This window comes from Hoplias malabaricus, chromosome 3 (assembly GCF_029633855.1).
Source record: "Hoplias malabaricus isolate fHopMal1 chromosome 3, fHopMal1.hap1, whole genome shotgun sequence".
Lineage (NCBI taxonomy): Eukaryota > Metazoa > Chordata > Actinopteri > Characiformes > Erythrinidae > Hoplias > Hoplias malabaricus.
In genome coordinates this window covers 76,593,861-76,606,725 of record NC_089802.1, presented here as the reverse complement: position 1 = coordinate 76,606,725, position 12,865 = coordinate 76,593,861, and the positions used below count along the sequence as shown (strand labels likewise).

General features: G+C 41.1%; 2 protein-coding genes across 4 annotated transcripts in view; one reads left to right on the top strand and one right to left on the bottom strand.

The window, feature by feature from the left end:
* Positions 1–837: 837 nt before the first annotated feature.
* LOC136692723 (probable ATP-dependent RNA helicase DDX5) lies at positions 838–8,211 on the bottom strand. The gene is made up of 13 exons (XM_066666344.1): positions 8,054–8,211; positions 5,967–6,135; positions 5,769–5,865; positions 5,479–5,612; positions 5,326–5,391; positions 5,084–5,225; positions 4,813–4,973; positions 4,520–4,692; positions 4,240–4,350; positions 4,061–4,122; positions 3,916–3,975; positions 1,882–2,103; positions 838–1,767 (listed from the first exon to the last, which is right to left on the bottom strand). Exons 1-13 carry the CDS (start codon positions 8,092–8,094, stop codon positions 1,337–1,339), a joined length of 1,869 nt encoding a protein of 622 aa, XP_066522441.1. The 5' UTR covers positions 8,095–8,211; the 3' UTR covers positions 838–1,336.
* A 1,807-nt stretch (positions 8,212–10,018) lies between these two features.
* Positions 10,019–12,865, top strand: part of LOC136692722 (centrosomal protein of 95 kDa-like) — a 25,068-nt gene continuing 22,221 nt past the window's right edge. For 2 of the 3 annotated variants that reach the window (XM_066666343.1, XM_066666341.1), the window contains exons 1-4: positions 10,021–10,233; positions 11,177–11,305; positions 11,857–11,964; positions 12,360–12,491. In XM_066666343.1, the coding sequence (XP_066522440.1) occupies positions 10,215–10,233; positions 11,177–11,305; positions 11,857–11,964; positions 12,360–12,491 (388 nt within the window). In that variant the 5' untranslated portion in view covers positions 10,021–10,214. Of the gene's footprint in view, positions 10,234–11,176; positions 11,306–11,856; positions 11,965–12,359; positions 12,492–12,865 lie in introns of all 3 variants that reach the window. The other variant, XM_066666342.1, reaches the window with a different exon arrangement.

The following is a 12,865-nucleotide window of genomic DNA, read 5'->3' as shown; positions in this document are numbered from 1 at the left end:
TCTGTTCACTCCCCCTTGTCCTAAGTGTAAACAAATAATCTTCCTTAAGAATAAAAATAATATAATAATAATTTAAGTAATAGAAACATGCAGAAAAAATTCTGAATTAATTTTATTAATCCATTTCCCACAGCCGCACGTATTGCAAATAAGATAAAGTGTGTGTGTGTGTATTATATATAACTAATTTTTTTGTACTAAGTGAACTGCTTTAATGTACTTTTGTGTGTGGGTGTATATATAAATAATGATTATATAGTAAAAATTAGTAAAGATTTTCAGGTTCAAAAAAGATTAAAGCTTTTTTTATTCTTAAGACGACACAAGGCTGCCAGTCTTTTATTTTGAAATGGAAATACGGTAGAAATGCAAAATAAAAGCTATTTCCGGTTACATATTGTTGCTGACTGAACGGAGCTTTTTCACTTACTGTTCGACACCTACTTCATTGGTCCGTTTTGTAAAGTATCTCATACTCTAGCTTTTCATCACTGATCACAGCGTGTGCAACAAACTATTGTCTTGTGCTGTAAAATTTGTTAAAGTTTTAAAATAGACCATTTTCATATAATTGCAGTAACCCTATATACATTTTGTATTAATTTCCCCTCCAATCAGTCTTCTACAGACTCATGTTTATAAATTAGATTTAGAATTTCTTAAAAAAAAATTGTAACAACGGCTGCATCACCTCAATTCATTTAATGGGGTTCATGCTTTCATCTTCTGTAAGTGCTTAATCTTCCTAATAGTGCCGCATATTTAAGTATTGGAAACATTTTTATTGCATATAAAACAAAAGTAAATAAAGTTCAACAGATGCTTGTTTATTTGTAAATGTTTATTGTATAATACACAAAATGATCACACTGTATTTAAATGAATTACAATTAACGCAAGCGCCTCACTCCCCAACCCAATAATGAATCAGACAACAGACCAATGCTTCGTTTGTTTCCTCCTTTATTGTGAGGGCCCATGCGTGGTCCTCGATTCGTGTTTCTAAACATACCACTTTGAATATACACTAAACTGAAAAATATGTGCATTACCTAGTAAAAATAAATTACTGAGGAATGTAACAAAACACTGACAAAACAGAAAAAAAATAGAAAAACAAAATGATAAAGAAGGTGCAGCTGTTTTACAGAAACTGCCCCGAGGTCACATGGGCTGGGTGCAAAAAATGAGCACATTTCCAGCCACTCTGTAAGCAAAATAAACAGTACAAAGGATAATAATGAATAATAATATTAATAATAATCATCATCATCATCTTAAAACAAGACAAGTTACTTCAGTATCAGTGTGCGTCTGTATGCAGCCTGATTCTAGTCTACTGGGGGAAGGCAGGGGCCATGGGGTAGGGTACCATGGGCTGAGGGGGCTGTTGGTGGGGCTGTGGGGGCTGTGGGGCGTTAAAGGGAAAAGGAGGGTGGTTCATCCCATTCTGGGCTGGAGCCTGGTTCCCCTGGAAAGGCTGGTTCTGGAAGTTCTGGCTCCCAAAAGCGCTTGGTGGGTTTCCCCCGCTGCCGAAGTTGGCCTGTCCGTTGTTGCCATAGCCGTTACTGCTATAATTGCCGCCGCTACTGTTGCTTTTGTTGTAGCTGTTGCCCCCATTGTAACCGCCGTTCTGCACCTTTGGCCCGCTACCATAACCCCTATCTGAATCTCTATCCCTATAGCTACCGAAATCTCTCCTACCCCCACTGGAATACCGGTCCCGGCGGTCATCCTTGTAGCCTCCACGACCACCTCTTGAACGACCTGAGAACGGCAGATATGACAAATAACAAAAGGCGCGGTCAATTTCACAGTTGGACCGCAAAATAAAACGTAAACAATAAACACTATTTCTTGTCTATGTCACACTATTCTCACCTCCTCGATCCTCAGCCATTTGCAGAAGTTTGGGGTTGATGGCCTGGTTGGCTTCTCGGAGGACGGAGATGAGGTCGTTGGCCTGTTTCATGTTGTTTGGAGTAAAGAAGGTGTAGGCCGTGCCCGTTTTCGAACTGCGGGCCGTACGCCCGATTCGGTGGATATAGTCCTCGGAGGAGTTAGGGTAGTCATAATTGATGACAAATTTCACATCCTCCACATCTGTAAAGTGTTGCAGTGTGGCAAAAAAGGGGAATGTGGCAACGTTTTTTTTTTTTTTTTTTGCACACCACAACAGCCACACCAAAGAAAGACAAGTTAGCAAACACGGCAGAAAAGTCAAACATTTGCTGGACGCTGAACTGCACTGGAAAATAAAACAGGGAAACGTTAAAGGCACAAATCCAAAAACTATCACAACTAGCCTCCGTGGGAACACTACCATGGGAAGAGAGAAAGGATGCACACTCCATTTGCTTTAAACCAGAAACGAAATCAATTAAAAACAAAAATTTAAATAAGACAAAGTAATAAAAAAACAAAAAAAACAACACAAAACGGTTCTTAAAACGCCTTCCACCCCCACCCACTTTCCTTTTTTTGTTGTTGTTATTAAACCATGAGAATAAACTGCTTACCATTAAGGAGTATGCATTCACTAGTCCTTTCCCAATGCAGCCAACTCCCCACAAATTGTCAAGTGACATCCAGGTGCTTCTAACGCAGTAGGGCCACTATGCGCACTGTTGCCTCCTCATGTGCCGACAGACACAGGACCATTCAGTTCACTTTTTGGCTCTACAGGTCCTTTTTTTTTTGTTTTCCCTTCAGCACATTCATAAGAAGCTTGCTAATAAAGGCCACACTGCTGTCTTGCCCAGACCAAATCAGACCGAGGTTAACGTGAGGGCACCCAAGAAAGTCAAAGATACAAAAATTAAGGGGAAAACACCAGTTGCCGCTGTATCCTTCCCCCACTGTTTGAGCTATTACTGAGCGCCAGCAAAATCCCTCATCACAGCCTCGTCTAGGCAAGATCTTCCCAGAAGCCAGTGTTCACTTGAGAAAATGTCTCTCGTTGGCAGGTCTCGACATGACTTTAAAAAAATTTGCAGGCGAGGGAGGAACTTCAATCGTGGAATTGGATATTTGCTGCTGTTTTACTCTCAGTTAGAGATTTTTTTTTTTCTCAGATCTGAACTTTCTGCTCCACTGTCTACAGGTGTCCCAGAGCCCCTTTACACATGTGCCAGTTCTCACCAATTGTGGTACAGGAAAAATCAAAAAGTTGGAAAAACTGCTCTCTCCATTTCATGAACACCAGCGCTTTGAGTAAGAAAAAAAAAAAAAAACACAAAAAAAAACGATTGGTTTGCTTTTGTTTTGTATACCACTGCTTGCAAACTCCCATGCTTCGGCAAGCTCCAAATGTAGAGGAATCTCAATCAAGCAGCTATTTGCCATACAGTGCTCTTACACAGTGCATGCAAGGCAAAGAACAGTAAAACTCACAGTAAGCCTCTTTTTTTCGCTGGGATTTAGTGATAGCAACAGTGCTGGATGAACTGTGTTACCCAAAGGTGTATAAGGTGTATTTGTAACGTAATCCATGGACAGAGAACAGATGCGTATCATTACAGCTGAGTATCAGAGCAAAGGCTTAGCCACACTGCCTTATTGAAGGTTACTGGCACACAGAGCTGAGCTCGGACATTTTCCTTTTAAATTTCACCTCTCTAAGCGACTGGGTGGCCGCCAGTCGCTCACTTCCACTCCTCCTTCCCCCTCTGCCGGCCTTGGGGCTTGTCATGCCTAGGCCCTGCCACAAAGACTCCACCTTTAGGTGAGAAAAACTCAGAGAATGCATAGAGAAGTTAAAGAAAGCAAAATCACTTTCTTTAAAAGTGAAACAATGTTTTTTTTTGCCTTTGTTTTATCTGTTGGGGCTTTGTTTAAAAGAGAGAGAATAAAAAAAAAAAATAAAATAAAAAACAAGAGACGATAAAGGGACAGTTCAGTTTGGCATGTACTGACCTAGACCTCGGGAGGCCACGTCTGTAGCGATGAGGATGCAGGCTTTGCCGTATTTGAACTCTAAAAAAAACATAAGAACAATTGTTGTAGGAAGCTTCATGATTTGTTGCTGATACTGTGAAGTTATCCGTATGCTGAGACTTACCATTCAAAACCCAATCTCTCTCTTGCTGGCTTTTGTCTCCATGAATTCCCATGGCAGGCCACCTGGAACAAAACATGTACATTGAGATTAATTTATCAATATCACTCATTTCTCTTCACAAATATCCTACGTATCCAGATTATCACAAAGCCAGAAACTCCAAAAATATGTATTCTTACCCATCTTTCCTCATCCTCCGTGTCAGTTCATCACACCTCCTCTTGGTCTCCACAAAGATGATGGTCTTGTTCTCCTTCTCGCTCATGATCTCCTCTAGCAAACGGATCAGTCTGAGACAAAAGACAGAATATATAAACTACAAAGACTGTAAAATTACAGTAATTTGAGAAAGCAATCCAGTCTTTTCATAATAAAAGTCCATTATTTGGGGTTCATACGCTGCATATTTGGTCTTTGCAATTACAAAAGTGTGTTCTCATCTAACAAATCTTGACTCACTTGTCATCCTTCTCTCTGTCGTTGCAGACATCCACGATCTGGAGGATGTTGTGGTTAGCGCTGAGCTGCAGAGCTCCAATGTTGATCTGAACGTATTCCTTCAGGAAATCCTCGGCCAACTGACGCACTTCTTTGGGCCAGGTGGCACTCCACATGAGCGTCTGTCTATCAGGCTGTAAACCGGAGGAGAAAATAAATAAATAAATAATAATACAATAAGACAATTCCATCATCGAAAAGCCTCAATCTAACCATAAATATTTCTTAATTAAATATTGTTTATTAACGCTCACCCGAATCTGATCTACGATTTTGCGGATCTGTGGTTCAAAGCCCATGTCAAGCATACGGTCAGCCTCGTCCAGAACCAGGTAAGTGCAGCGTCTCAGGTTGGTCTTTCCAGCCTCAAGGAAATCGATCAGTCGTCCAGGAGTGGCAATGCAGATCTCCACACCTGACAAGGAAAGAATAATCTGCTTTCAGAGACATAATAAAAAATGTATTAAAAATCTACTTCAAAGGCTTTTAGAAACATGCAGCCGTGAAAAACCCTGTCAATTTCACCTCTCTCGAGGTCCCGGATCTGTGGTCCTTTGGGAGCTCCCCCATAAATGCAGGTAGACTTCAAGCGTGAGGCTCTTCCATACTCTGCAGTGACTTGCTGCACCTGTTGCGCCAGCTCTCGAGTTGGTGCCAGCACCAGACACTGCAAAAAGGAGCCATAAGTCAGTTACTTCAGCTAACTGCCTGTACTAATCATGAGATATATGCAAACCGTATAAGGAAAAACAATTATAAAAACTTACAATAGGCCCATCTCCGTGCTCAAGGAACGGCTGGTGATTAATATGTACAATAGCTGGCAGCAGGTACTGTAAAAACAAATGGTTTTATTGCTTGAGTAGTTCCCTTAATAATGGCCAATATGTGACAAGAAATCAAGGATTTAAGCAACTTACAGCAAGTGTCTTTCCAGAGCCGGTCTGAGCAATGCCAACCATGTCTTTTCCGCTGAGAGCAAGTGGCCAGCCCTGAGCTTGGATAGGTGTGGGCTCTGACCAGGCTTGTTTGTTGATAATATCCATCACGTAATCTGTAAGGTAAAAAATATATAGTAGAAGTTTATCATTTGGTCCGTCACAATCTATTAGCTGGAGCTTATTATTAAGCTAATGTTTTTAAAAACTTGTTGCTAGAAACTACAGAAGAAAGCCTGATATCAATGAGAATCATGTTAAAATCTACTTACTGGGGAAGGTGGCTTCATGGAACTTCATGACAGGTTTAGGACAATCTCTGCCTTTCACTGTCACCTCTTTGGAACGTCGGTACTGTTCCATCTCTTGCTGTTTGGGGAAAACATTAAATTATTGGCGACAACATTAAATCACAGAGGTTGAGAAATTCAAAATGCATTTCAAATGCACAGAATGTGTTGGGCGCTCACCATGGGCCGCCTCGTGACATCAGGGTGCTCCTTGTAGAAGTTCTTCTCAAATTTGGGAAGCTCATCCAAGTTCCACTGCCTCTTGCGAAGCCTCTCGCCAGGGTTTCCAAATTTTCCAGTCGGGGGTCCACTGCGGCCAGAACCAAACCGGGGCCCACTGTTGCCATATCTGTGAAAAAAATGAAGGTAAAAGCTCAGAAATTAAAAGAACTGATTCACAGATATGTCTTTCCTGGAGTTTCCCCAAAAAGATAGTTGCTTACAAGCAACAAAGCAACTGAAGTAAGTTTTACTCAATCATATCGCTATTAGTCTGAAGTAAAAATGTAACAAAAGCAAACCATCAATGGTGGTAAATGTCTGTAAAACTTTAATAATTCATTTTACATTCCCATTCTCTTAGGATGTTCTTGTTACAGAGTTTTAAAGACAAATATAGGCCAAAACACACCTTATATACACACAGTATAAATAGGTGAAGATTTAAGTTGGTGTACATGTGTTTATTACAGTGTACCAAAAACACAGATTCAGACAGCCTGGGTTTCTGACCTCAGAAACCTAATGAACCAATCCTGTCAACGTGTGGGCAGGGCATTCAGTCTGCAGCAGCTGATGATGATTGGTGGATGGTTGGAGATTAGGGAGAGGCAGGGACTAATTGCATATTCTTAATACTGAACAAATGTGAAGGTGTAGAGCTACTTTTTCAAAAATAACTCGACTATTGCCATTTTAATAAATAGAGATGTGTTTTAAATGGTTTAAACTATGTACAAGGGGGGATTAAACAACATTTTCATACAATATCAAAGTTTTATTTGAAAATTGTGAAGTTATACCACGATATGCGATCGTTATACTTTAATTTAAGGTAATAAAATAATTGCCTTGTCAAACAGCCAAACCGCATTTCCGGCCTGTTGACTACAAATTAAAACCCCTCCCTGACATTAGTCTAGCATTCCACTTCAAATTCGCAAATTTATTTAAGAACAATACGCAAATACAGTTGGATATTCTAAGAAAAAAATATTTTTTAGTTAATGACAATCCTCCTGAGCCCCATTTTATGGCCACGTCTCTAAACAACGGCGACGCTGCCATTTTAGCTCTGAGCTGAAGAGGAACAAAAGCAACGCCGGCCGGCATTTTGAATCCTCTTCCATTTATTACAGCACATGGCGTATTCACAGACAAAACAGGTCCAGAAACAAACCTCTAAACGTTCAAACTTATTTAATACAACCTTTTAATCATTAAAACATTCAGACCACATTAAAAACGTCAAGGAGCGAATCAGAAGCAATTCAACAACAACATGAGTCATCTTCTATAGTCCGCTTGCTATTCTACTGATGTGTCGTTTCCGAATGAGTCGGTTCTTTGACTCGGATCTCTCAAGTGTCCAGTGTGAGGTAATTCAAACAGAAGACTCGTTTTTTTTTCAAGGAATTAAATCCTGTTTCTTTCTAATCTAGTTGTCGTCTTTCTAATTAACTGATCCATTAGAAAGAATGAACAGACATTTTATCAACACTGACATTGCATCTCAAATAAATTATTTCCTCTCCGTGAACTCTAATAACTAACTCCCGTTAGTGAATATCAATACTGTTGCCATTGAGACTAAAGGGAGAAATATTGAAATGTTTGATACATGTATTTCATTGTGTAACTGGAAGAGCCGACTCAGATCCGCAAGAATCGGTTCGTCCGGTCAACTGATCCGAACTATTGAAAAAAAAAAAAAAAGTATTCTCATCAGCAATCCTAAAGGATCAATATGTTTCACATGCTTATCTTTGCTCATTAGTGACAATATGATATTTTTTATCAAATATAGATTCATATGGTGCTATAATATTCGTTATTAATACTCCAGAGCCGGGCGTCGGGCTTTTGCAACCCGTTTTAAAGCTCGAACGAGGCTGAACTTGGCTCCTTACGGGGTTTACCTTTCCACCTTAAACAGTGCAGCGTTATTTGCCGCCGAAACCACTCATGTACGCCGAAAGAATCGAGTTTTCTTCGGTTTGACTCGATTTTTGTGCCTTTAACCGTTGATTTAAAACAGCCAAACTCACCCTCTATCTCTTCCACGATCTCTGTCTGAATATCCAGGCATGACTAAAGCTTAAATATCAACGAAAAACTAAAATAATTATAATATAACTTCAAAATATATATCTCTACCCTCGACCAATCGCCTCTACATTCACTAAAGAAATGGCTTCGGAAAAAAGCCGGTCCGTCTCAGCGGCTGCGCATCTTCACACAAGCCGCGTATTCATCCGCGCCGTCGGCTCTAATTTTTCTGTATTCCTTGAAAATTGAGTTTTGCTATTGCTTTATGTGTCCACATATTGTGTTTTCACACAGATCATTAATAAATAACACACAAACACTAAACACTTCCAGAAAACGTTTACATTTTGTGCTTAACAAGCAAAAAGATCCCAGGGACTACTTTTCCAAACATCAGTGCGCGTGGAAGGAGACGACGATGTGGTGGGGGTTTACCTACGTCACTGGTCACTATGGTAACGTCAGAGTTTCGTTGTATGTCTATGGGTTCGTTTCAGTCGTAGTAACGAATATTGTTCGCATAGTCTACACATATGTTTCTTATTTCTTTCTATATGTATGCATAACCAAGGCTTGCTTTTAGTTTTTAAGAATTTAGGTCTCTAATTTAACCCATGTAATGTGTACTACAAACTACATTTATTATTATTGCATACATGTTAATATGTGTATATATATATATATATGAGATATTTGCATTTTGTTGGTAGCGTTCAATAATAATAATAATAATAATAAAATCCCAACACGTCATTACGTCTTTCAAACTCTCCAGCCAATCAGAATGACTTCTGCGTTTTAAATGTCCATGGCCGTTCCCCCCGTTGTGTTGCCAGATTGGTGTACAGTAAAGTGGGCGGGTTTTACCCGTGTCAGCCAATGATGGCTCTTTTCACTGAATCATATCAATTTGACTCGGCTCACAAAAAGACCCGACTCACAATTGGCTTTTCATTCTCTAGTATTGATTATTTTGTTTTAAATTCAGCTATGTATGAGGATTTTTGTGCGCTATTTCTATAATATAAAATTCTAAACAATATATTACTCCCCATTCAAACTTATAAAATTACTTTACACTGTGCAGTGTTTGCTAGGTTTGAATCTATCTGTTTAGACGTGTGTTTCTAATGCCCTTCATTATATCATCACAGTAAGCAATGAAATACATAACTGCAGCAACATTCATTCATTCATTGTCTGTAACCCTTATCCAGTTCAGGGTCACGGTGAGTCCAGAGCCTACCTGGAATCATTGGGCGCAAGGCGGGAACACACCCTGGAGGGGGCGCCACATTAGGGTCAATTGTGTCTGGAGCCTATCTGAAACTACAAACACAAGGAAGAACAAAGTCCAGATAGGGTGCCTGTCCATCGCAGGGCATCACACACTTGGACACTTTAACACAGTCCCTGATACACCTGCGTCACGCACACCTGCGGACGTTTTCAGTATATATGTGAACAATACCAACAGGTGTTTTTGAACTGTGGGAGGAAAGCCACGCTGACACTGGGAGAACACACCAAACGTCTAACAAACAGTGACCTGAGGAGAGTATCCACCCCATGACCCCGAGACCCTCCCTTTACTGCCCACAATGTAGACGACTGCAATAGTTATATTAATCTTTTAGATGAAGTGTCCTCATTAACACACTATGTATACTTGTTTTGTAGGGTTAGGAGTACTGATCAAAACTCTTATTTGTATAGAATGTAATTAATGTCAAAGCTGGGAACTGAACCTCAGTGCATAGTAATTATCTTTCCTTATTTATGTCATAATATCTATTTTTCTGCAATTATTTATTACAGCTCTATTTAATTTGAACTCATAACGATTATTGTAAATCATTAAAATATATTGAATTCACACAGAAAATCCTCAACATGAGTCGACTCCCAACTTTCAACATAAAAGAGCTGACTCAAGGAACCGACACAAAGAACCGATTCGCTGTAATCTGGCAACCCGGACAGTGGGCAGTTCAGCGGCGGTTTGGTGATCGTTAGTGGACGCGGCTCCGCGTATGTGTACGTAAAAAAATGCCACTGTGTCTCGTCTGACCTGAATTTTAACAACGTAGAGCTTTTAAATTTTTATTTAAGAGGACACCCTTTAATCCGTGGCCGATAAAGAGCGGCTGGGAACGCGGAATGGGAACGGAGGAACGCGGTGAGTTGGTGAAAGTTGTTGAGTCGTTAGCTTAGCCCCGAAGTCCGCCCGTTATTACGGGACGGTGGTGACGCTAAGCTAACGTTCACTGAGTTTAAAGGCTGTGTTTTCGTTACTGAAACTTTAAGATTGGCAGGCGCTCACCTGTCTGTTCGGACGTTTGTAGCCACTCTGTGTAACTAATCCTGTAGCCTGTACACTCTCCAATAGCTTCGTGAATTAAAGTGGGAGGCTGTGGTCCCTCAGATCAAAATCCCCAATGCCAAGGGTGTACTAAAGCGGTCTAAAGTTATTATAGGCGTTGAAAAAAACCCTGCTGTTTTTGCTACTTCCCCTTTAAGACTGACGTATACAAATGATATCACTTGTGATTGGCTGAAACACTACTTATAACTTCATTGAGCGTGGCTTTGCCAAATAGACAGATACATGTACGTAAATGTCTCAACAACAAAGACATGACACAAATAATGCAGTGAAAATAGTCAGTTTTTGTTTAGTTCATGGACTGAGACGCAAACCTGAATGTTTAGGAAACTCTCGGTGTTTAGTCTTCACGTCCGAAGAGGCTTCGACGTAACTCTGCACCTTCGTACGCCTTCTTTGGTTTGGACGGATCTATGAATACGACATTAGTGCGTGACCTCTACTCCTAGAGACGCCTCAGCTGCTTGCCAAGATTGGCTCTTTAGGTTTGTGATGTAACAAACCCGGGCTGTCCGCATCTGTGTTTTTGAGATGGCCCACGAGGGTCTTTGAAAAGATGCGGATATGATATGGACCCTTCCGATTTAGTCTGTTATGATGAAAACATACTTGTTGATCCCTGGGGCTCCTTAACGATGACAAGTCCTGTTCAGTTTAGAGCGATGCAAGTTCTGACTTCATGTGTGCGCATGCTACAAGTTTCCACACGTGTCTTACGATTTATGTTTCTCCTCAGACTGGGTGGAAGTGGCCAGTGATCTTCTTTGCAAGTGTCACATAAACCTGAGGCTGCAGAGGCTCATCGACTGCGATGCTAATGTTTTCTTGGCCTTGTACGAGGCCATATTGGGAGAGAAAGTACCAGGTAAATACACTTCAAAATGGCCTTTAACGTGAGTCCGAATAACCTCCAAGTTGTTAACGTGAGTCTCTTTGTTGTTAACGTTGGGTCTATCCCGAACAAGTAGATCCTGACCCAGTTACACACAATGGCAGGAAGAGAGGAGTTCAGAAGTGGAATCGTAAATTGATCCAAAACCAAAAATGCTGTGGGGGGGAGAATCAGATTCTGTAACGGAACCAGCCAGAAATAAAGAAGTGCTTGTAGCAGAAGAGTGAAGTAGAGAATGGGTCACAGGACGGCAACAGCAGCCACGTCTTGCTTTACACGTGTACCGTGACGTTAGGGAGATGAGTGTAATAACGTAACCATTCACTCATTCGCTGTTTGAGTGGTTGAGTTATTTCAGACTCTTACGTGAAGTTCTTCAGTTAGAAATAGCTAACGTTAAAGCAGTCAAAGACAGAAAAAGGTCATTTCAGTCGACACCCGAGATGTCCGTGTCAGTATCAGAAAAACAGAAGTGTCATTGTGCAAGATCTTTGTAGGAAGCCTTGTTTTTGTCTTTGTTTCAGATTATATCCCTGTACCAAAGAGCCAGGAGGATGACATCCACAATGTACAGTCCGTGATTGACTCCCTAGCCTTGGACTATCTCCAAATTAGTTTATCTCACATCACAGGTAAGCACTGGTGATATTGCGCCGTTTTGTTTTTTTTTATTTATTCTAGGCCACAATTTCCCAGTCCCCTCTCTCACCCTCTGTCACTTATTCAGATTCTCTTGTAGAGATGTTATTTATGCTGATGTGGAGGGCTTATCAGGTGATTCGGTACAAGCTGTTTGCTTGGGGACTCAACCCATCCCACTGCGTACCCTCTAAAAAGACTCTCTTGTTCTGGGGGGACATAGCTGCTTTTGTCCAAGGCTCATGTTTTGAGGGAACTTTGTTCTGTGGTTAGTGCTTGGCAGGCCCACTTGGCTGCAGTCTGTGTTATTTGCTTCGCTTTGTCGTCTCCGATGGTCCGATTCCAGACCTCGTTTGTATCATTCTTCCTTCTTGTTTTCTCCCTGAAGGCGAGAACATTGTGAGAGGAGATAAGGATTCCATCCGGAACCTTCTGGAGATCTTCGATGGGCTGCTGGAGTATCTCACTGAGCAGCTGAGTGAGGAGGAGGAGGAGGAGGAGGAGGACCTCCAGAATGGAGGTGAGCTTTACGATTCAGCCTGAACATGGACTTGGTAATGTGCACTCTTTTGTTTGTGGTGGTGGTGGCCAAGAATACTCACAAATTTGCCTCAAACCATGTTGGGTATTTAAAGGAGCAATCCTTTAATCTAAATGACTGTTCTTTAACCAGGCATTTCATTACGAACAGCTTCTTTCATTCATTCATTGTCTGTAACCCTTATCCAGTTCAGGGTCGCGGTGGGTCCAGAGCCTACCTGGAATCATTGGCCGCAAGGTGGGTATACACCCTGGAGGGGGCGCCAGTCCGTCACAGAGCAACACAGACACACTCACACATTCACTCACACCTACGGACACTTTTGAGTTGCCAATCCATCTACCAACGTGTGT

Excerpts from the sequence above, each read along its gene's own strand:
- LOC136692723 (XM_066666344.1), bottom strand. The coding sequence starts at position 8,094 with ATGCCTGGATATTCAGACAGAGATCGTGGAAGAGATAGAGG. Across the intron at positions 6,136-8,053 it reads GATCGTGGAAGAGATAGAGG|ATATGGCAACAGTGGGCCCC; the intron begins GTGAGTTTGGCT and ends TTTTTTTCACAG. Across the intron at positions 1,768-1,881 it reads AATGGCTGAGGATCGAGGAG|GTCGTTCAAGAGGTGGTCGT; the intron begins GTGAGAATAGTG and ends TGCCGTTCTCAG.